General features: G+C 44.2%; 1 protein-coding gene and 1 long non-coding RNA gene across 2 annotated transcripts; one reads left to right on the top strand and one right to left on the bottom strand.

Moving 5' to 3' along the window:
• Positions 1 to 3,355: 3,355 nt before the first annotated feature.
• LOC147303181 (uncharacterized) lies at positions 3,356 to 9,627 on the bottom strand. Its single transcript, XR_015126888.1, has 3 exons — positions 9,027 to 9,627; positions 5,322 to 5,925; positions 3,356 to 3,631 (listed from the first exon to the last, which is right to left on the bottom strand). It is a non-coding gene; the product is annotated as an uncharacterized LOC147303181 (long non-coding RNA).
• On the top strand, positions 7,648 to 21,903 carry LOC147303182 (C-type lectin domain family 12 member B-like). Its single transcript, XM_086280465.1, has 6 exons — positions 7,648 to 7,845; positions 13,562 to 13,672; positions 17,131 to 17,241; positions 17,322 to 17,426; positions 17,682 to 17,821; positions 21,793 to 21,903. Exons 1-6 carry the CDS (start codon positions 7,701 to 7,703, stop codon positions 21,901 to 21,903), a joined length of 723 nt encoding a protein of 240 aa, XP_086136591.1. The 5' UTR covers positions 7,648 to 7,700.
• Positions 21,904 to 23,788: the final 1,885 nt, after the last annotated feature.

Genomic DNA, 23,788 nt, shown 5'->3' on the forward strand with positions numbered 1-23,788 from the left:
TCTGCATCATATATTGATTACATATATTGTCCCTCTGTGCTCTGTGCTGTACAGTAAGGTTGGAAGTCATCCACACAAAACCTTGAAGTACTTCATTACTCTGTAGTTCCAGCAAATTGTTCTAATAAAAGTCAAAGTGCAGCTTGTCTTTACTTTGCTTTACTTGGTTTATTCATCAGTCTGTTGGTCCTAAAACTACAGTAAATATCTTGTTTCTAAAAGTTCAGCAAAAAATATCAAATGTGGGTTACTGCTGGTTAGTTAGTGTGACTTCATACAAGCCTGTGTGTTACACCAGTGGAAGAAGCTTTTCCTTCATCAGTCTTCTTGTTTCTTACTATAGGGCTGAACAGCTACACTAACACTCTCTGGCTCTATGCTGCCCCCCTGTGGTCACAGTTGTAGTCAGTGTTGGTATGAAATGTTTGAAAGCTTCAGCACCACAGACAGCTACAGGCAGCTCCACCCTCTCTGTACCATGTCTTTCTTAAACAGAAATAAGACAAAATAGAAACAGTAGAAGAAAATATAAAAGGCCAATTCAAATATAAAATAGACACAGCGGTCTGCAGCATCAGCAGAAGTGATACAAACAGGTGCTGAGATGCAGTGAACATAGAGCAGCATTATTATTTTCAGACTCGTGGATGGGAAATAATACATACAAATACATATTTAGATATTTCTTTTACTGCATGTTGACTGTTTATATGAAATATATTTATATAAATCACAAAATAAATAGCTGGTGTCTAATATGTGTTTTCAGCGCCTAAAGTGGAAACTGGTGAGGAAAATGTACTCAAAACAAGGCTTTACTTGCACAGTCTCCCCATCAGTTTATCAACAGACGTCTCAAATAACAGAAAAAATTGACATACAAACATGGGGGGATCAGACTGAAAGACCACGCTGCATTTTAGATGAAGCTGCTGTCCCAAATACTTCCATGTTAGAACTTTGAATCTTTAGATATTTCAGGGTATTTCAATCGTTTCCCACATTTCTGAACACATTTAGAATAACGACCACAGCACGTCTTATATTTTCAGTGACCAATCTAAAGTCTGCAAACATTTTCATGCACCAGCACATCACAGAGCACAGATGATATCATCACATCTGTCAGGACAGAAACACTAGCAGCAGTAAAAAGTACTGCAGAGTCTCAGGTTTGTGTTCAGCCCAGGCTCTGTGCTGCAGCTCAGCCCCTCTCTCCCCACTTTCTGTACTGTTTCAATGGTCTCTGTCCAAAAACAACACTGAAGAAATAACTATGGGAGTAGTAGAGTTCATAAACTCAAATCATGTATGAATAAATAAAAATATAACATTAATACATGCTGTATAATTTGTTAAATAAATTTTCGACAAACCCAGAAAGTTGATTCTGTTTCTCTGCATGTTGTGTTTTGTTTTAATTTTAATCATGAAATATAAAAGTGGTGCAGGGGTTTTGGTTTTTCAGGCCTAGTTTGGACACCACAGTCCTGCAGACGAGGACTCAAAATTTTATTACAGACACAACAGTGCAGGTCCAAACATACCTGAGTGAACCAAACAGTGGAAGACTGAAGAATCCCCACGAGTACTGGGCAGGACTGAAAATGTTCATCCCAACTTGTATAAACTTGCTGTTGCTTCTTCGGCTACACCTGCTTCATCTGTGAGCTGTGAAAGGGTTTTTTCTAAATCAGGTGAAATCATCTCAAAAAAAGAGAAACTGACTGAAGCACAACACAGTGGAAAAGATTTTATTAAATAAAAATAAAAGGTTATTATGATATAAAAATAAATTACATGTTGTATCATAAAGATCATAAAGACAGATTAAGATTATATTTGGAATTTATGTACTGCCATCACAAACATTATTCACTAATTCTATTCTTTCTATTCTATTTATTCTATTCTATTCTATTCGTTCTATTCAAAGCTTCACACCAAAGTTATGTCATTATAATGTCTTTGCCTGTTTTACATTTATTGTCCACTTGATGGCACAGTAGAGCAAGTGACACGTCATGAAGCGTCGGCTCATAAGTGGCCAGTTGGATGGAAAGCTTCAGTGCTTCATGAAGCTTCATCTTGGCACCACTAACAAAACCTCAGGCAACACATTAAACTAGAAACTAAGAAACTGGGAAACAACTGGGAGGACACAGAACCCATGAAATTCACAGGAACACAGCTTGATGGGACAACATGACAGAGACCAGAGGGAGACAGACAATATTTACTCAGGAGGAGATTAGTGCAGAGTGGACACACCTGGGGAACACAGCTGAACAGAATCTGACTGATGAGACATGAACACCAATATAACGCACACAAAATGGGAGATTATCAAAGTAAAACAGGAAGTAACAAAAACACACTGAGACTCAGATGGCAATATGTGAACTTGACACTTTAACTGTGGATAAACAGACATGAGGACATGACAGACTGAGGAGACAAAAAAAATAAAATCAGGAACTAGAAAATAATTATCCAAAAGAAAAACCCAAAAACTGGGTCATAGACCCAGGACTGTGACAGCATCAGTGTGCAAGCACAGTGAACACAGAGCAGTAACTGTTAGTAAAGCACAGCTGTGACTCAGCTATCTGAGCAGAAAGGTGAAGGAAGAGGCATCAGAGTGTAAGAGGACATGCACATCTACGACAGTACAGACGATATCAGAGATAATCAAAGAGATTTTCAGTCACAGGAAGAAAATGATGAAAATGTTTAACTCTCGTCTGGTGTTCATATTTTTGTTACTCAGCCAGTGTTGACAGGTCTGGTGGCCCCACCCCCATTATTGTCATATTAAATCAATACATTCATAAATAATCAAAACGCTCCTTTTACATCCTCACATCATTTGTATAAAAGCAGTTTGATCAAAGGTGGGTTACTGCTGGTTAGTTAGTGTGACTTCATACAAACCTGTGTGTTTTCCTTCATCAGTCTTCTTGTTTCTTACTATAGGGCTGAACAGCTACACTAACACTCTCTGGCTCTATGCTGCCCCCCTGTGGTCACAGTTGTAGTCAGTGTTGGTATGAAATGTTTGAAAGCTTCAGCACCACAGACAGCTACAGGCAGCTCCACCCTCTCTGTACCATGTCTGCAACCTGTAACTTCAGTGTGTTCATTTAAACATTGAAATAAACTCTGGCTGCACATCGTTCTGCTTCTCTTTAAAAACAAAAACGGTTAAATAGTGTAAAATATGTAAATGTACAAAAGTTAGTGGTCCCAGAATAACTACAACTTTAAATAATTATAATCATAGCAAAGTTTGGCCTGATGGGGGCAGTAATGGAAACATTAGAGTACCACCATCATCACTTTCATTTTACCACATTTTATTTGAAGAACACTCAAGGACACTGTACACAGCAGAATAATAAAAGCAACAGAAAAGCAGGCAGTTTACACAATCATAAAGTCATAAGGCATAAAACTAATTTAACATAGCAGAGTGGAGAGGTTATGTGGGATAAGCTATTTTGAACCAGTGAGTTTTTGTCTAGACTTAAAGAGAGAGAAGGAAGAGATATTTCTTAAATCAGGAGGTCGTGAACTCCAGAGTCGAGGAGCAGAGCAGCTGAAAGCCACGGTGGCAAGACAGGGGGCGGGGCTAGAGAGAGAAAGAGAAGAAGGAGATCTAAGACACCGAGACGGGATCATCATCAGAGATAGATGATGAACAGCCTTAAATGTGTACAAAAGTATTTTGACATTGATGTGATATCTAACTGTGAGTGATGAGATCTATAGAAGGGGTCCTGGTGATGATACGAGCAGCAGAGTTCTGGACACATTAAAGCTCATTAATGGATTTTTGAGTAAGACCACAAAGAAATGAATCACAGTAATCGATCCGAGCAGTAACAACACTGTGAACAAGAACGGCAGCGGCATGTGGAGTGAGAAAAGGACGGAGACGATTAATGTTGCACAATTGAAAATATGCAGACTGAGTAACATCATTAATGTGTGAACTGAACGATAGAGTACTGTCGAGGATGATACCCAAACTTTTCACAGAGGAAGAAACAGAGACCGGCGAGTTATTGATCGTTATAGTCAAACTGTTGGTTCTGGATAATGTTGATTTAGAGTCGACCAAGAGAAGCTCAGATTTGACGGTAACAGCAGTCGGTAAGAAGATTTTTACCCAGAACTAAAATGAAAACCAGAGAGCAGAAACGTAAAAGAACAAAAACAATGGTGGGGTTGGCCCGGAAGCAGAGAGGAGAAGAGGCTCAGAACATGTGGACAGTATGAAAACGGAGGAGATGAAAGAACGTCTCTGGGGGACGGACGTGTTGCTAACAGTGGAGGGGCTGCTTTGAAGATTGGCTGCAAAGGCAGAGTTTCTCTGGAGACTTGGAGGCAGACAGGAGCCCTGCTGGGGCTTGGCTGGATAACTCAGAGGACTCAGGATACTCGGAAGTTACACCTCCTCCAGCTTATCCAAGGGAACATCAAGGCGTTCCCAGGCCAGCCAAGAGATCTAATTTCTCCAGCTTGTTCTGGGTCTACCCAGTGATTCTATCATAGAAGCATGAACAGGTGGAGACGGAGGCTGCAGCCTGACTGCTCATCAGTTACCTGCTGAAGTTCAGGGTCTGGCTGCTGCGCTAGTTATGGTGTTCTTGATTACAAAAGCACCACAAGTAAACCAGGAAACACTAACTGGAACACACAGCCGGAGGGATGAGGGAGATCATGACAAGTGTTGGAGTGACTTTGTTAAAAATTGTCATTGTTGTGCTTCAAATTGTGAACCTTGTTTAAACTGCATGATTGAAGATATTCTTGTTTCTGTTCTCCTCCCTGCATGTAGGATGGTGGGGGAGGCTACAGCTATAGTGTTCAACTGCAGGCACATTCCAGGTATATGGGGGAGCATTAAGGGGGTTAAGCCATATACAGGGTGGGGGGAGCTGACCCTTTTATGAATAGGGATGTTGTTAAACGGTTGTAAACAGATGTTGTGTAGCAGGAAGTCACGTATACAGACACACACACACATACAAACACATTCACAGTGTGTGTTCTCTGAATAAAAGGCTGCGAGGGGAGTTTGGAGTTGGCTACAGGGAGCTTGTGTCAGTTCTGGGAGGCAATCTCCCCTTGCAAGCAAACCGTACCAGTGGCTCTTGTGTTGTGTTTGCAGTCTCTCGTGGTCTGAATCCAGCAGGGTCGTATGTTCAGACCCAACAACAAGCAACACAAGGGAATGCAGACAATGAATACAAACAATAAGGGAACAGACCACAGGTGGGAACAAAGAGCAGAGTCTAATCGTCAGTTTTACTCACAGAGGGAGGATAGTAGGAGCGTCGTCTCCTCCGGCCTGAGGAAACAGGAGAGTTTGGAGCTGCTGATGCAACATCATTCCAGCTGAAGAGCCTGTGATGAGCCGGCCCGTAAAATCTCCGGCGAGCAAAACGGCATCATCCAGGTGGAGTCGGCAGCTGGTGATAGGTTGTTGCTCCACGTGAGAAGGAAATCTGCACTTTTTTCTTCTTGGTGAAGGAAAAAGGGAAACCGGATAATTGAGCCTCTGATGGCCCCAGAAAGGAAACTCTTTGAGGATCGAGGTGGAAGAGCTTATGAGGAGGCAGGCCAATGAGCGGGCAGCGGAGAGGCTGATCAACAACCGTGAGCAACCAGAGATGGGTGGATGATGCCCACTTTCAGCTGCAGAGCATCAGGTGCAGGCGGGGCAGCAGGTGGACGAACACGACGTCTTTGAGGACCCCTTAGAGCCCGGTGAGTACCACTGAAAATGTGCTCCTACCAGGGGTGAGCCAACGCTTCCACTTCAGCTTTTCCTCAAGAAAGGAAACGGCTACTTGCTGCCACTTGTAGGTCGGAGTCTGCTGCTTTATTTTAGTGCTCGAGATCTCCTGTCATGTACCGCTGTGTGAGGCAAGGCAGGATAGCAGATAAAATGTGGGAGTCGGAGACAGAAACCAAACTTAAAGACAATTATTACTGATTACAAAAACACCATAACTAGACCAAGAAATACTAAACAGACGAACACACAGCTGGAGGGAATGAAGGAGGCTGTGAGAAGAAACACAAGGGAACAGATCACAGGTGGGAACAAAGCTGAACATAATCAAACTAACGAGACCAGGAAGCAAAACTAAACAAGATGCACACAGGACGAGAGACTGTCAGAGTAAAACAGGAAACAGCAGAAACACACACTGAGACACAGACTGACTGAACACAGGGAACAGAGGGAGGGAGAGAAACAGAGAGACACGACTGGGGAACAGGCCAATCAGCATGGAGACAAGACTGACTTCACAGAGAGATACTAACACAGGAAGAGGGCGGGGACACAGAGGGGGGATGATAACAGAAAACCTGAGGCTAGATAACAAACTAAGACCTGGGACACAAACAGAGACACAACAATCATGACCAAAACTTCACCTCAGAACATGAAATGAACCAGAATCAGACGTCAAACACAAACGCTGGCTCACAGACCAGGACCATGAGCCTCCACCCAAAAGTGTTAGGATGCCTGGGTCGTTGACCCAGGGTTTTTTGAGTTTAGTATATTATTTATAACTTCTAGTCTTTGGGTTTTTGTTACAGTCATGTCTTATGGTTTGTCTCTGTGTAATCCTTAGTTGCTGTCTCCCCTGTCTGCTATATCCCCGTGTCAACTCAGTTTCTCTGTCTGCCCTGGTCCCACGTCTCTGTTCCCTCTGTAGTGCCTGCCTGTGAGTCTGTGTCTTTGTTGAGTCTGTGTTATGTGTTTCCTGTTTTACTTTGAAGGTCTCTGTCTTATCTCAGTGTTGTCTCGTCTCGTCAGTTCTGATTTGCCCCAGCTGTGTCTCCCTCCTGTTGTCCATTCCCTGATTGCTCCCTCGATGTATTTAAGCTCTGTGTTGCAGTTTGTCATTGTCGTGATCTACCGTTTATTTTGCTGTGTGTTTTGTCTGCCTGTGTAAGTTATTTGGATTCTTACGTTTGTTCTGTTTGAGTTCAGCATCAAAGCTGTTTCAGTTTACGTTTGTCTCTGGAGTCTGCACCTTGGGTCCTTTTCTTGCCTGCACACAGCCGTCACATAACAAAAACAGGAACTCTCTTTCTGAGAAGTGATGGTGCTCACCACTGCAGCACCACGCTGCCCTGTTAGTTTCTGTGCTGGTAAAAATAAATAGTTCACTCTGACATATTTCCTGTGTCACAAACACTTCTTCTCTCTGCTGCTTCGATGTACTTACAGTTTGTAGAAGGCAGCGTCTAACAAAGCCGTGTTATTACAAACATACTGCAGCTGCTGAGTTAAACCTGTATGTTTGTGATATGATAAGCAGCAAATATTAAAAACAAGTTGTTGGAGGTATTTTAATGAGCACTAAATGGTTTCCCGATCCCACTGAAATCCACAAATGTATTTAAGCTACTGCAAGTTTCTGTCATTTATCATTTTTAATGATTTAATTACTGTATTAATGGAATTTCAGCATTTTTAATTTATATAATGGAACTGGAGGTCTTGCAGGATGTTGTTTGCAGTGCTTCATAACTGACTCTTACACGTATCATGACGTGTCAGAAGAACTGTGACTCGTCCTGTTTTACTTCCTCTTTGTTTTCTCTTCAAAGCTGTCGGACTTAAAGACACAGACAGACAGTGAAGCTGCTCAAAGATCTTTCAGCTCAAAATGTCTACAGAAATTCAAAGTGTTGAAGATTTCAGGGTGAAATACAGCAGAGGGTCCCAAGAGGATGGAGGAGTGAGAGAGCAGAGTGAGGTGGAGGTGTTAGATGATGGAGAGCAGCACCCTGACGTTGGCCTACAAGAAGCTGGTAAGCAGGAAATCATCAAAGTGACCAAACCAAAGAAAATGTTGATGATGAAAGTGTTGTTCAGTGTCTTTTAAAGCTCTGATATCCGACCACTTTAAGACATATTAGTGTTCGTGTCACATGTCCCCAGAATATGTTTCCAGTTTCAGTCCAAACTGGCACACAGATCATTTGTTGCACTGGGCCTGTTTACTCCCAGTTAGGAGCTCCGTTTCTAACCGTCTGACTGTTTCAGTGTCTGTGGCTTCAAGTCAAACTGGTTCAGCTGCTGCTCTGCTTTCAGGAAGAGGTCTGTGAGTGGCAGAGAGAAGCAGCCAATAGGAGCAGCACAGCTCTTTCTGCTTCCTCTCCAAGTGATAACATGACTGTAAATACAGCCAGATTGTCCACACAGTCATTGTTTTAAACATATGTGAATGTCGAGTTTGTCCGACAATGTTGTGCTTCCAAAAATGCGTCTTTCAGAGGTGCAGAGCAGCAGCTTGGTATGCAGCTGCAGTGTGTTAGCAGCTTCCCCCTGTAGTTAATGCAGCACGTTTAAATCAGTAGGTCATAGTTGTTCTGTGGTCTGACAACAGGAACAGAAAGATGCAGATTCATTGTGAGTTCAGCTGCATCAAAATGCAGTATGAGTGAGTGTAGAGAGGAGAGAAGCAAACTGATGGCAACAGCTAGCAGAAAGCTAACTGAGTGTAACTGAAGCACAAACACAGAGTAACACACACCCAGCACCACTCTGTTATAAATCAGCTTTAAAGTTTCCACAGTTCATGGTTGTTCCTGTCAGGGTTCCTGGGTCGGTGACCCAGTGTTTTCAGTTCACACTCACTGTTTATCTACTGCCTGTTCCACTTCCTGTTTTATTGTGTTAGCCTTGGTCTGTGTGTATTATGTTCAGTCCTCTTCCCATTATCATTAGTTCATTATGTTCAGCTGTGTACTCACCGGTCCCTCATTATCATCATTATCACCAGCCTGTGTATTTAAGCCCTCTGTTCTACCCATTCAGTGTCGGGTCATTGATGATGTAAGTCTGATGTCGTCTGTATGTTCAGTCAGTCAGTCTTTTGGTCATTCATTCATTCATTCATTCATTCATTCATTCATTCAGCCAGCCAGCCATTTCCTCCCTCTGCACTGTTTGCTCGCTCCTTCGGCAATAAACATCCACCTTCACCTACCTGCCTGTGAGTCCAGCGTTTGGGTCCTCCTTCTCTCATCCACGACACTACCGCTGACAGAATGACCCGACCACGCGTTGTGGACCCAGCGGACTCGGACCTTTTCGAGCGGCAGGACGCAGCGCTCTCCATTTGGGCGGAGAAGCTCAGGTGGAAACAGCGGCTCTTCTCAGAGAGGGAGCACGTCTTTGAGGGGACTCGCCTGGCTCTGGGCGGGCCTCGGAGACGCCGCGGTCCTCCACCTGCTGCCTCACCTGCATCGGAGCATTCGCCGCGGAGAGTGGGCGTCACAGGCCAGGCTTCGGCCGCTCGCTCTTCCGCTGCTACGCTCCTCGCTCGCCCGCCAGCCATTTTACTCACCGGACCTTCAACCTCGCCATGGCACGGTGGCTCCGCCTCCCACCTCGGCTCAATGGAGGCTCCCGTGCCAGAGGCTCGGCTGTGTACCCCGCCCACTGCCTCTTCCCGGAGAAAGCGGCGCACACGTCGCCATAACAAGGACTATTTCCAGCATCTCCCGATGGTGAGCTCCAGTGACTGTTTTTCGCACTCACCGTCTGATTATCCACTTAAAACACACAATAGACCCTTTTCTGATTCATGGGATGTTTCCCTCCTAGAGGATGATGTGGACTGGGAAGATTTTTTCTGCTCTGCTCCCCCAAAGACTGTTCAGTCAAAGACTGTAAATAGTGGTGGCAGAAGGACCAGGGGCCCGTTCTTCGTACCTCGCTAAGTAGGTTAGCCGGATTAGATTGTTGACGATTTCGCGTGATCCTGGATCAGTCGGTTCCCCGAAGCTCATCCGGGACTTGCTGTCATAGCAACAGAGCCGTAAGCGTAAACCTGCTCGGGAGCAGGTTTACTTTATGTAAACAGGATTAGATCGCGGCCACGCAGGTATGTCCGCTTCATTTATACGAAAGCAACAGCGATATTTTTCCACTGTTTCACCATAAATAAATAACATCAATGTAACTAAAGACAATGCAGCACTTGATCCTTTTATTGATGTCACACAGATACATACAGGTCATTTCCTAAAAAAGGGAAATGTACTATTAACATTCTATTACATGTATGTGATTATTACAGATGTAAGTCATATTTCAGAGTAGTAATAGTAAATTACTTCGTGTAATCAAGATGAGAGACCACGGCTATAAAAGCGAAGGTGGATTTGGGAAGCCTGTCGCAGCCATGTCCTGTCCGTATACGCGACCAACCCATTGTGGAAGGTGCAAGATTGATAAGGAGAGTCCTCAGAATTCAGCGTATATTGCGGGACAGACAGGATCCTTTAGCTCAGCGCGACAGTGTGCTCATAGAGAGATATCGATATTCCCGTGAGGGTATTATTCACTTAACCAACTTGTTGACGAGGGGGTGCAGGACCACCACCTGTCTTTTTTTCCTCTGCCCTTTTCTTGGTTGCTGTTATGAACAAACTAACAGAGTATTACAGGCCAGTATTACCTTGCCAAGAGACGCAAAGCAATCTAAGAGATAAATATTACCATTCTGTAGAATACTCCTGTATTCCACTTTTACTTGTTCCCATGTTCTTGTGGGTCCTGTTGTGGATCTAATGTGAAAGGGGATATAATATAACATATTATAATATAATATAATGCCATATGATATTGGACAATATAGTGTCATATGATAGATCTACCCTACCGCCTACTGGTGTTGGCCAGAGGGGCCGATGGCGCGATATGGCAGCCTGGCTACAACCGTAGCTGCCTCCACCAGTGTGTGAATGTGGGAGTGAATGAATAGTGGTATTGTAAAGCGCTTTGGGTGCCTTGGAAAGCGCTATATAAATCCACTCCATTATTATTGTTATTATTAAATTACTTACGAGTTTGATTTGTCAGCAACTTTCTGCCAGCCCTCGCTCCTTGCTTTTGCAGCCTTTGCAGTGTTCTCTTGCGTTTTAATTAAACTCTGAAACTCCTGAAATCCCTCACTCATGAGTTCTTGCTCTGCTGCCGGAAAATACCGAGCACGCCCCTTGGACATTTTCGCCGACCAATCAGCGGGTTGCCGATCAATGTTTCTACTATCGATGCGTAGCCCCTTTTACGACACCCAGTGATGTCACATTCCTGCGTCCAGCTGTAGTAATCGTCAACAGCAGGTGTGTTCGGGGAACCGGATTAGCGAGCTCACGGTTAGCGCGATGATTTGATCTTGGATGTAGTAAGCGACGTACGAAGAACGGGCCCCAGAATAAAGCCAGATACACCTGTCAGTATCACTCACCCAGTCATCATTTCCACTCCTGTCAGTCAGCCGACACCCACACCTGTGCCCGCACCCAGGACGAGGGCAGCTGTGACCCCGTATACCTCCACACCCACCTCTGTCCCTCGGGTGGGGGTGACTGGTGTCCAGCCACCTCCCGTGCCTGTCCCAGCGCCTAGGCTGAGGGCGGCCAGGATCTGGCCTGACCCCCCTAGAGACTCAGCTGAGGCTCTCCAGCCAGTGCCCTCACGCTCTGGAGGCACGGAAGAGCCAATCAGTCCACCACTTCATCCACCACCTGATCCAGCCTTTCACGCACTAGCTTTATCCCTGGTTAGGCTGGCTGAAGTGTCCCCTGCTCAGGCACCAGCTTTACTAGCCCAGGCCGTAGCCTTATCTCCCCGTCTAGCCCAGTCTGTAGCTCAGCCATCAGCCACACCAACGTCAGCTCCGTCGTCAGCCACGCCTGCCTCTGTTCCTCCCTTAGCATCTCCACTCCAGTCGGTTCCCTCACCTGCTGTTCAGCTTTCCCTCCAGTCAGTTCAGTCTCCTCCTGTCCTCCAGTCACCTCCTGTAGCTCAGTCTCCTCCTGTCCCCCAGTCCAGTCTGCTCCTGTCCCCCAGTCCAGTCTGCTCCTGTCCCCCAGTCCAGTCTGCTCCTGTCCCCCAGTCGCCTGTCCACCATCCTGTTCGGTTCCCGGACCTGCAGCCACAGCACCCAGAGCCAGCTGTGAGCTCTCCTGCTCCTCAGCCAGGGGTTTCCGCACCCGCTGGCCCGGCCTGTCTCCAGCCAGAGGCTTCAGCTTCGTCTGGTCCGGCCTCTGCCTCAGCTGCACCCACGCCCGGCCCGGCCTCTGCCTCAGCTTCTGCTCCGCCTGGTCCGGCTCCAGCCTCAGAGCCTTCGTCCTCGTCTGGTCCTGTGCCCACCGGGCCATGGCCAGCACGCCTAACACTGGAGAGCCGCCGCCGCTGCCTTCCACGCGGCCGGCCCCCTGAACTGCTCCGTCGTCTCCTTCGCCGCCGCCGCTGCCTTCCGCGCGGCCGGCCTCCGGACCGCCTGCGCCTTCGCCTGAGTGGCCGCCGCTGCCTTCTGCGCAGCCGGCCTCCGGACCGCCTGCGCCTTCGCCTGAGTGGCCGCCGCTGCCTTCCGCGCGGCCGGCCCCCGGACCGCCTTCGCCTGAGTGGCCGCCGTTGCCTTCCGCACGGTCGGTCCACCGGAACAGTCTCGTCTCGACCGCCGCAGCCGCCCACCGGACCGGCTCAGTGGTCGCTGCTGCCTTCCACGTGGCCGCCCACCTGAACTGTCTCGTCTCGGCCTCGGGCCACGTGGCCACCCACCCGAACTGTCTCTGTGTGGCCTCCGTCCCTCCGTCCTGGGCCCCCTCCGCCTGCCCTGTTCTGGTTCTTTTTCGTTTGGCCGTCGGGTGCCGGCCTTTGGGGGGGGGGTCCTGTCAGGGTTCCTGGGTCGGTGACCCAGTGTTTTCAGTTCACACTCACTGTTTATCTACTGCCTGTTCCACTTCCTGTTTTATTGTGTTAGCCTTGGTCTGTGTGTATTATGTTCAGTCCTCTTCCCATTATCATTAGTTCATTATGTTCAGCTGTGTACTCACCGGTCCCTCATTATCATCATTATCACCAGCCTGTGTATTTAAGCCCTCTGTTCTACCCATTCAGTGTCGGGTCATTGATGATGTAAGTCTGATGTCGTCTGTATGGTCAGTCAGCCAGCCATTTCCTCCCTCTGTACTGTTTGCTCGCTCCTTCGGCAATAAACATCCACCTTCACCTACCTGCCTGTGAGTCCAGCGTTTGGGTCCTCCTTCTCTCATCCACGACACTACCGCTGACAGTTCCTCAGCATTACACTTTCCTCACAGCTCTGACCCGCGTGCAGATGATCGTCATAGAAACTAATATTCTGGGACTCTCCTCCATATTTGTCCCTCAGGTTTCTACACTTCTTTCTACGTTCCCTCACGTCCATCAGGATAGTTTTGCTCATTTAGTCCTTATATTGAGAGGATTGTTTTTCTCTCACTGATCTATTCAAAAGCTGCGACCAAGAAGTGGCCAGAAATGCATCGACCGATCACAACAGCTGGAATGGACTAATGTTACTTTGTCCTTGTTTGAGTTCCTGTAACTTTTTAACAAACTCGACTAATTTGTTTGGTAAATCTGATTTACTTTCTACTGGGATCATTCCTACAGTGAGGATTAATAAAAAGCTCCAAAGTCTCTCGTTAGTGCTTCATAAATGGACTTTTTGTTTTATCTTTGTAGATGTTCACACCGAGAAGAAGCTTCCAGCTGTGAGAAGAAGCTGGTTCAGAGCTTTTGAAGTGAACCTGGGAGTGCTGTATCTGCTGATTGTGGTGGGAATCATGACACGCTGTGAGGAATTTGATTCCAATATGTTAGATGTTTGATTTTGAACATTAGAAGTGAAATGATTTGATGCTGCAGACCTGATTGTGTTTAGTTCCTGTTCCCACACTGCAGAGTTTCTCCTACTTCACTGGAAAACACACAAACAGCAAACTTGTTACTGTAATGTTATTGAACGGTCGACCTCACAACATAAAGCACCTTGAGGCTGTTGCTGTGATTTGGAGCTGTAGAAGTCAAAGTGAATTGAATGATTAAGACAACGTGTGTCCTCCAGTTGGACAAACCTCCAACACCTAAGTAGCACACAGGTGTAATCCTAGTCAGGTGCTTTCAGTGTGGAGGAGCTCCAGCTGGGCTCATCACTCCCACACATCCTGGAGAGAATGAAGAGCTCGTCCAGTGCTGCATGACCAGGATGGAAACCACATTGTTGCTCTGAATTTGAGATTTCACATTTGGATGGAGTTTCTCCTTCAATATTCTGACATAAACCTTCTCAGGGAGGCTGAGGAGTGTTTGAACCCACCAGCCCAGATTTACAAATCCAGAGGCCGAGTACCCGACTCTCATGTAATGTTGCAGAGGTGTGTTAACCAGGACGGCCCAACAACAAGGAGTATTTCCTGGTGACCTCACAGTAAGATGTGCAACATTTAAGTGCACTGTAATTTCAAAAAACTTTTCCTCCTTATGTTGGACACTTTTTCACACAAGTACTTCTGTATTCCTTTGAAAATCAAATCAAAGAACACAAAAAATGAACTGCATCAGTTTTCCTGAAAGTGCAAAATGTAGAAATGAAAGGAAAAGTTACAGTTTAAAAAACTTTAAAATCTTCGGTCAGCAGTGAAGCTAAATTTAATTGTTGTTCATTTAAAGAGTGTTTGAGACGTGGTTCAAACTTTCCACATCGACTGGATGAACCTCAACAGTTCAACAGTTTGTTTCTCTATAAGGCAACAGCAAGAAAACAAACTGTAACTGACAAAATAACATTTCCTGGGTCGAACCAACTGTGACACTGAGGTGTGACTGTGTTTGTGCTTTTATGTGTGAATGTTCAACGTCTTTAGAAAAAGAAGAGTTTATACATTTTCTGCTTTATGCAAACTCAGTCAAAAGCTCAACAAAGTACACATATTGTACAACACAGAGTTTTATCTGTAGTTAAGAGAAACAAATGCAGTTAAGACATTTTTATGCAAATTAATCACACAGTCTGTGTTTCCTTACACGCTGCCACTTCCTCAAAGCTTCTTCCTGCCTGAAAGCAGACAGAAGGCTGGACAAGAATAAAACAGCTCGATATCTTCCAGGGTCAGTACTGCAGAACTGTTAGAGTACAGCTTAAACTCCTGCTCAGCGTCTCCGTCCTCTCACGATGTCCTCAGATATTTATGCCAAACCAGATCTATCAAAGAAGGTGAGATACAGCAGAAAGGAGGACGGAGCAGAGTGGGAGCAGAGGGAGGTGGATATCTACGAGAGTACAGATGAGATGAGAGATAGTTATGATCATTTTCAGTCACAGGAAGGAGGTAAGTCAATTATGAATCTAAATGTACTTCCAGTTTGTTACAGTCAGCTTTTAATGCCAAATTACTGCAGCCCATCAAACATCTGTTTCTCCATTTGCTGTATGAACCTTTTTAATTTAAATTCTTTCCCACAATAGTTTGTACGTCACTTATTGATTAACAGGAACTTCTTTCAGTCACAGCGCAGATGTTATATTTCCTTTGTTTTTTGGCAACCGGCCCTTTTTTGACGTTAAGCTGATACAACCACAACCACAGGTCTGTTAACCACAGACTGACAGGAAATAAGCACAAACCAACATCCACACTGCTTTCTAACAGGACCACAGACTCTGAATCCTCCTTCAGTCCTGAAGGGCTCTTTCAGATGTGCTACACTGGGTCTAAGAGTGCTGTGCCTCCTGATGTTAGCTGGGATCATCATCCTGTCCATATGCTGTAAGATAAGATACAACCTCTGAACTTCTCCTGCAAATGAATGTATGACTGATACTGAATCCCAGCAGCCAACAAACATGCAGCTTCACAACCAGAACGTGTCCTTCTGCCACAGCAAATACAGGAAGTACATGAAGCCAACACAGAAGCAGCAAAAACTGCAGTTCCTTTAATGACCACTGGAGGCTGATGCTGAAAGCGAGTCAGTCCCCACAGACTCCCATGTTAAAATGAGCACCTTTGCTGCAGTAAAAACATGTTTCCATTCAGGACCAAATGAGTTTTGGTCTCTAAGGATAGTTTCCTCTTCATAAAAACTGCACGGTGGCATTTTAAATGGAATTCTCTGATCAATAATATGAGCTGCTGTGTGGTACAGCCTGACCAACACGTTGGTTTTGCTGACTGAGCTTCTAGTATTTCATGAGTCTGTTACTTAGCACTGATTAGCAGGTGTGTGTCTGTGTGCATGATTCCTGGCTCATATCTTGTGTGTGTTGTGGAGTGAATGTTCTTGTTGTTCCTTCAAACTCTTCACTCAACACGGTGATTCTGTGATTACATCAACAAAGCAGACAGGCAGCAGCATCTGCTGCAGACTGATGCAGGTGCAGCCACACTATGTTAGACAGTGGCCGTCTGTCATTGTGCGACTAGTTAGTTCACTTGGTGTATTAAGCAGGTAGCTAACAAGCTAATGTTAGCTCCATTCATCTGCTGGGATATATCAATGAATCTTTTTTTATTACATCAAATCACAACAACAGTTGCCTCGAGGTTCTTTATATTATCAGGTAAAGACTCCACAATAACAAAAACAACAACACAGAGAAAACTCCCAGCAGCTGCTGATGTTTGGATTTTAAGGTGGTTTGATTCTATGTTTTAAATCAGTTGATGATCTTCAGCTGACCTTTAGCTCCTGGTGGAGCTGTGACAGACTTAATGCTGGATCAGCAGAAACATCACAAATCTATGATGTGAGAACAGAGACGCCTGCAAAAGGACGTCTGAAAGCAGGAAGTTCCTGGAAGCTGCAGGAAGAAACATTTATTAATTATAAATAAGCAGAAAGAGGAAGTGTTGAAGCCTCAGAGCAGCTTTGACTGAATGTAAAAAGACATATTTTCAGTGAGAACAGGCACATGTCACATGAGTCAGAATCTATTCTTTCAAAGCATATAGATAACATCTCTGACTACAGGTGTAGAAATGCTGTTTGACTCTTCACCTTCTTCCTCCACACTGAAGCACAATTATTCTGAATCTTGTCAGTGGTTTTTGTTCACAGTTGATACGTATTTAGCTCATCAGATTTCCTGTAGTTCTAACACCTCCACCCACAGGACATGTTAAAGAGCAATGGCTGCAAGTTTCTGACTCTTATTGATATTTGACAAAGCAGAGGAAGAAGATTATTTCTGTTCAACGTTTCACTCATTTTATTTTATTTTATTTTATTTTGGTTTCACTGAAATATTTTAGATGCTTTGAACAAGAGTGAAAACAAAAGACTTCATGCTAAATGTGACAAACTGAACCACGTTTACAATGACACCAAAAAGAATCACACTGAGCTGCAGGATGAACTTCAAGGTAAGCAAACACCAAGTTCTTATATCACAGATATATTTGTGGAACATTTTAACTTAATTTTAATCTGTTTTACTCTAAAGGCACAAAAACCAGCCGGACTCAGTTACAGAGCCGTTATGATGAACTGAGTAAAAACCACAGTCAGCTACAGGAAGAAGTGAAGAAGCTGAAGGAGAAGATAGAAGGTAATAAAGTTTGAATAACTGATAGAAAACATCAGTGTTACACAGTGATAACCTGATTGTGTCTTTGTTTTGAATCCTAAATGTTTGATGCTGTGTAACAGTTTCTCTGTATAAATGTAAGTTTCAGTTCATTATGAATAAGAGAGAAAACCTGAGTTTAAATGAAGCATTTACAGGGAAAATGACAGGAACCAAAGATTAATGTGATACAACAGGACACAAAGTCTGACTTTAAAACATGTGTTTGACTTTAAGAGAAGTGTCCTGATCGATGGACGAGGTTTGGAAGCAGCTGTTACTTTAAATCCACTGAGAGTGAAACTTGGTCTGAGAGCAGGAGAGCCTGTCAGGATAAAGGAGCTGATCTGGTGATGATAAACAGCAAAGAGGAACAGGTGGGTGTGTTTGTTCATGTCTGTGTGATCTTTGATGGAGCTGACAGTGAGTTACAAAGTTCTTCATACTGTGAATTAAAGCCACACATTGATGATAAGTATACATGTGCAAACATACAGACACATAAACAAAGCAGCACATTCATTCCATCAGAAACACAACAGTTAGAAACTATGGAGGAAAATAAAGGGGAAAAGATTGAGGGAGAGCTAACCTGTAAAAATGAGTTTCAGCCGTTAACAGTCAGCTGACCTGATAGTCTGAGGAAGGCTGTTCCACAGTTTGGCTGCAACAAGCTCAAAAGCACGATGGCCTCTGGTGTTCAAATCAGAGCGAGGGACAGTTGGGAGACGCTGATTAGATGATCAGAGAGGCCGGCTGCAGTGATAAGGTCCAAGAAGCTCTGCTATATAAGCAGGGGCCTGTTCATGCACAGCTTTATATGTTCATAACAGGATTTAAAAGAGGATTCTGAATTTCACTGTAAGCCAGTGAAGAGAAGCAAGAATAGGTGAGATATGAGACTGCAGGCCAGGTTTTGTTTGCAGCCTTGCTGCTGAGTTCTGCACTAACTGCAGACCAACTATGGAGGACTGAGAAATGCAGGTGAAAAGTGAATTACAATAATCAGGCAGGAGAAAGTATGAACTCAAAGTTCCAGATGATTGAATCACAGTAAAGATTTGATCTTTGCAATATTTCTGAGCTAAAGGAAACAAGACTGGCTGACCTTTGACATGTGAGGCTCAAAATGCAGCTGTTGGTTCAAAATGATCTTTAACAGGTGATTGGATGTTACTGGTGAGGGGGACGATGTACTGACTGACCTCCTCAGAGGAACTGAGCCAAACAGCACAACTTCAGTTTGAGATGAAGGAAGTTTAAATCCATGAAGTGATGACAGAGAAGCATTCACTGAGGCAGGAGAGGCTCGACAGAAAAGCATTAGTGTGTGTGTCATCTGCACAGCAGTGCTAGGAGATCCCATTAAAACCATTAAGCAGATGTCACAGGGGCAGCATTTATAAAGAGAACAGAACTGGTCCAAGGACTGAGGCATGTGGGACTCAGATGAGGACACACGTTGATTAATATGAAGTATCTGTTTGATATTCAAAGATGGTCGCTCACAGTGGACATAGATGCTTCTTTCACTCCTCTTTCAAACCATCTGTCCTCTCTGTCCAAAATGTGAACATATCCTTAAGATGCAGATGGACTGCTGAGTCTTGTCCTGTGGAGGTGGCTCTTCTGTGTTGTGCCATGCACTTGTGAAGTGGTTTGGTCTCTCCAATGTAGAGGTCTGGACATTCCTCGCTGCACTGTACAGCATACACCACATTGTTAAGCTTGTGTTTAGGAGTTTTGTCTTTTGGGTGAACCAGTTTCTGTCTGAGTGTGTTGCTTGGTCTGAAGTACACTGTGATGTCGTGCTTGGAGAAAACTCTCCTGAGTTCCTCTGATACACCGGCTACATAGGGGATGACAATGTTGTTGCGTCTGTCTTTCTTATCCTCCCTCGCTGGTGTCTGGTCTTCTTTTCTGTGCCTCTTTGCTGACTTTAAGAACGCCCATTTAGGATAGCCGCACGTTTTGAGTGCTTCCTTTACATGTGTGTGTTCCTTCTTTTTTCCTTCCGGCTTAGAGGGAACATGTTCTGCCCGGTGGTGTAGGGTCCTAATTACTCCAAGTTTGTGTTCCAGAGGGTGATGGGAGTCAAAGAGGAGGTACTGGTCCGTGTGTGTGGGCTTCCGGTAAACTTCGATGTTGAGGTTGCCGTTCTCTTCAATGTGCACGGCGCAGTCCAGGAAAGGCAAACAGTTGTCCTTTGTGTCTTCCCTGGTGAACTTGATGTTTTTATCCACAGCGTTAATGTGCGCAGTGAAGGATTCCACTTCTTGTGTCTTGATTTTGACCCAGGTATCGTCCACATATCTGTACCAGTGGCTGGGTACTCTTCCTTTGAAAGAGCCAAGAGCCTTTCTTGTGAAGTTGGTCCTGTCCTCCAAGGAGCTGTCTTCTTGTAGTCGTTTTCTGACAGTCTCCACGGCCTCTGTGGTGGGTATGCAAGTGAAGAGAGAGACTACATCAAAGGACACCATGGTTTCATCTGGATCCAGGGTAAGTTTCTGGACCTTGTCGGTGAAGTCGGTGGAGTTCTTGATGTGGTGTGGGGTGTTCCCCACGAGAGGAGCAAGGATGGTAGCAAGGTGTTTAGCAATGTTATAAGTGGCTGAGTTTATGCTACTGACTATGGGTCTGAGTGGGACAGCTTCCTTGTGGATTTTAGGAAGTCCGTAGATGCAGGGTATGGCATCCCCTGGGTAAAGGCGGTGATATGTGAGGCGGTCAATAATTTTGTCCTTTTCAAAGTCTTGAAGGCAAGCTATAACTTTCTTTTTGTAGCTGCTTGTGGGGTCTCGCTTTAAGGCTTCGTAGGTATTGTTGTCACTGAGGAGAGTAGTGATCTTTGTGTGGTAATCTGTAGTGTTTAGGACCACGGTGCATCTTCCCTTATCAGCTGGTAAAACAGTGATGTTGTGGTCTTTGGTCACAATGAACCCACCCGAAACTCTGGCTGATTGGGGCCCACACCCAGTTCCACACCTTGGCTCAGGCGATTAGAGGATCATCAGGGGGTCCTTTTGTCCCTCTGTGGGGGGTCACTCCCACTAGGTTTATATCTGGGACTCTCCACCATTTGACCTTAGAACTGAAGAAGCTTCTCGGATGAGAGGTGAAACGTCTTCAAGTAACTTAAAGAAGTCCAGACGCTTTTCTTTGCAAGCTCCTTTGACTGTGTTAATAAGAGGAGCACCATCAACAGTATGAAGGCTGCAGAGAAGTCAAGCAGGACTCAAATGGAGTCTTTATCCCAGCGCAGAAGAATCTGGTTAGTAACTTTCATGAAAGCTGTTTCAGTGCTGTGGTTTGTCTGGAACCAGGTTGGAATTGATCAAAGATCTGAAGGAGCTGACGAGCAACTTGATTTAAAACAGTGGGATGTAAGGAGGGTTGATCCCACTCACAAAGACTCTGGCTGTTTGAAAGTCAGCTGAAATGAAAGGGACTGGTTTCTAATAGAGAGAAGTCAGGGGGAGATGGCAGCAGGAAGGAGTTTGAACTCCAACAACAGAACTGGAGGAGAGACTTGGGGCGGTTGAAGAGGTACAGACTTGAACTCTGACCTGATACTGTTGATGTTGCCAGTGAAGAAATCGAAAAATGTCCACAGTCATTAGAAGACATGGGAGTGACAGCAGTTTGTCTCTGGGAAGACAACACTGACTGTAAGCCTGTCAAAGATGATACATCTGTGATTGGATAGTAGGTCAGACATGTGGAAGGTCAGCGTTATGTGTGGGGCCGACAACATGATGCACTACATGAAATGATGCTGCAGTGTTCATCAATTGTGTGGCAGTGTTGTTAGAGGGATCATCAATAAGTAAATTAGACTCATCTACTAAAATGACTTTATGAACAATAACCGATGAGAGAAGATTAGAGAATCCATTCAGGAAATGATTGCAGGATTTGGGAGGTGGATCGATTACAATACAGCAAACTGGAGATTCACATTGAATTATGAAGGAGAGGAATTCAAAGCAGTTAAAGAACCAGGATTAAATGGGAACCAGTTCAGATGATCCTTAGAAACCAAGTCAACACAAAACATTGAAATAACAGAAATGTTATAAAATGAGAGAAATCCTCATAATCCAGATTATTTTTCTGATTCAATCCAACTGAATCAAATGATTTGTTAACACTGATTCCACTGCAACACTGACTGAGCTACAGGAGGAGCTGATATTCATTGATTCTTTGGCTCTTTCTGATTTCTGCACAATGGAAGAAAAGTTTCATCACAGTTATTCTTCCTTCAGACATGTTCACAAGATGATGTCACTACAACAGAAGTGCTGAATTATGACTGGAGACAATATTTGTGTCTCTTCTCAAACAGGAATTTGTCAGTAAATTTGGAGGAGAGTCCTGGATTGGTCTGGAAGCTAAATGGACATCAGGAGGATATGAATGGGAATGGGTGGACGGATCAGCGCTGACACAAACGTGAGACATTAGTTTGTTTCTATTCCAGAGTTATTATTTAGAAGTGAAACACTGATGTTTTGGAAGATAGATCAGCAATACATGAGCTGAGCTATTTTCCAACAGCCCCACAAACTGAATGTAAAGAAAAGCAGAAATCCTCCTTTGAATGAACAGCTGTGCTTGAACTCTCTTCATCTGCAGTCTGTGATGACGTTCAGTTACAACAAGTCAGTTTGAAGGAATCAGGATTGAAACATGTTCAAAGCAGCGACCGACACATTTCACTTTGTTCAATTTGTCTTCATGTTTTTGTGCTGTAATGTTTCTTTTCTCACAGAACAAAAAGTGTTTCAGAGAATTCCTGTCTCTTCTTCTTTGGTGTTTGTAAAACTTCAGAACATATGAAGGAAGAAGCTTCAGTAAATATGACCTGATAGACACACATTTCAAAGTGATGTCTGTAAACAGCTGACAAAACAGTTTCAAACAGCAGAAAGTCAGCTCTGACTTCTTTTTATTCTCCATTTTTACAGCAGGAAGATTTCATATTCATCAAAGCTTGAAAGCTGTTTTAGTGTGCATGATGATTCTCAGAGAAAAGTCTAAAGGAGGGAAAGTGGGCGAGAAACCTGGGAAAGAAATACAGCAAATATTGGAAATATTCCAAAAGAGACGCATATTTATATGAATGTGACAATAGTTATGAGTTTAGTCCAGTTTCATATCAGATTTGATCTCTCTGACAGGTTCTGGGGAACAGGATGGTCAGATCCTTATTATGGTCACTATGGAGTCTGCTGTGACCATGATGGGAGATGGAGACGGTCACTTGAATACAATAATTATGATAATAATTATGTGTACATGACCTTCATCTGTGAGAGATGAGTTTGGTGCTTTGATGTAAATGTTTGAATAATCCAACCAAAGACACCTCACTATGAAATGTCCTGCATGAGCCTCAGACTCAGCTTACAGTCTTTACTTGTTCATTCTGCATCATATATTGATTACATATATTGTCCCTCTGTGCTCTGTGCTGTACAGTAAGGTTGGAAGTCATCCACACAAAACCTTGAAGTACTTCATTACTCTGTAGTTCCAGCAAATTGTTCTAATAAAAGTCAAAGTGCAGCTTGTCTTTACTTTGCTTTACTTGGTTTATTCATCAGTCTGTTGGTCCTAAAACTACAGTAAATGTCTTGTTTGTAAAAGTTCAGCAAAAAATATCAAATGTGGGTTACTGCTGGTTAGTTAGTGTGACTTCATACAAACCTGTGTGTTACACCAGTGGAAGAAGCTTTTCCTTCATCAGTCTTCTTGTTTCTTACTATAGGGCTGAACAGCTACACTAACACTCTCTGGCTCTATGCTGCCCCCCTGTGGTCACAGTTGTAGTCAGTGTTGGTATGAAATGTTTGAAAGCTTCAGCACCACAGACAGCTACAGGCAGCTCCACCCTCTCTGTACCATGTCTTTCTTAAACAGAAATAAGACAAAATAGAAACAGTAGAAGAAAATATAAAAGGCCAATTCAAATATAAAATAGACACAGCGGTCTGCAGCATCAGCAGAAGTGATACAAACAGGTGCTGAGATGCAGTGAACATAGAGCAGCATTATTATTTTCAGACTCGTGGATGGGAAATAATACATACAAATACATATTTAGATATTTCTTTTACTGCATGTTGACTGTTTATATGAAATATATTTATATAAATCACAAAATAAATAGCTGGTGTCTAATATGTGTTTTCAGCGCCTAAAGTGGAAACTGGTGAGGAAAATGTACTCAAAACAAGGCTTTACTTGCACAGTCTCCCCATCAGTTTATCAACAGACGTCTCAAATAACAGAAAAAATTGACATACAAACATGGGGGGATCAGACTGAAAGACCACGCT

The sequence above is a fragment of the Aulonocara sp. 'chitande type north' Nkhata Bay genome, linkage group LG22 (assembly GCF_057382095.1).
Source record: "Aulonocara sp. 'chitande type north' Nkhata Bay isolate Kocher_YH1m ecotype deep benthic linkage group LG22, A_spYH_male_GT1.1, whole genome shotgun sequence".
Lineage (NCBI taxonomy): Eukaryota > Metazoa > Chordata > Actinopteri > Cichliformes > Cichlidae > Aulonocara > Aulonocara sp. 'chitande type north' Nkhata Bay.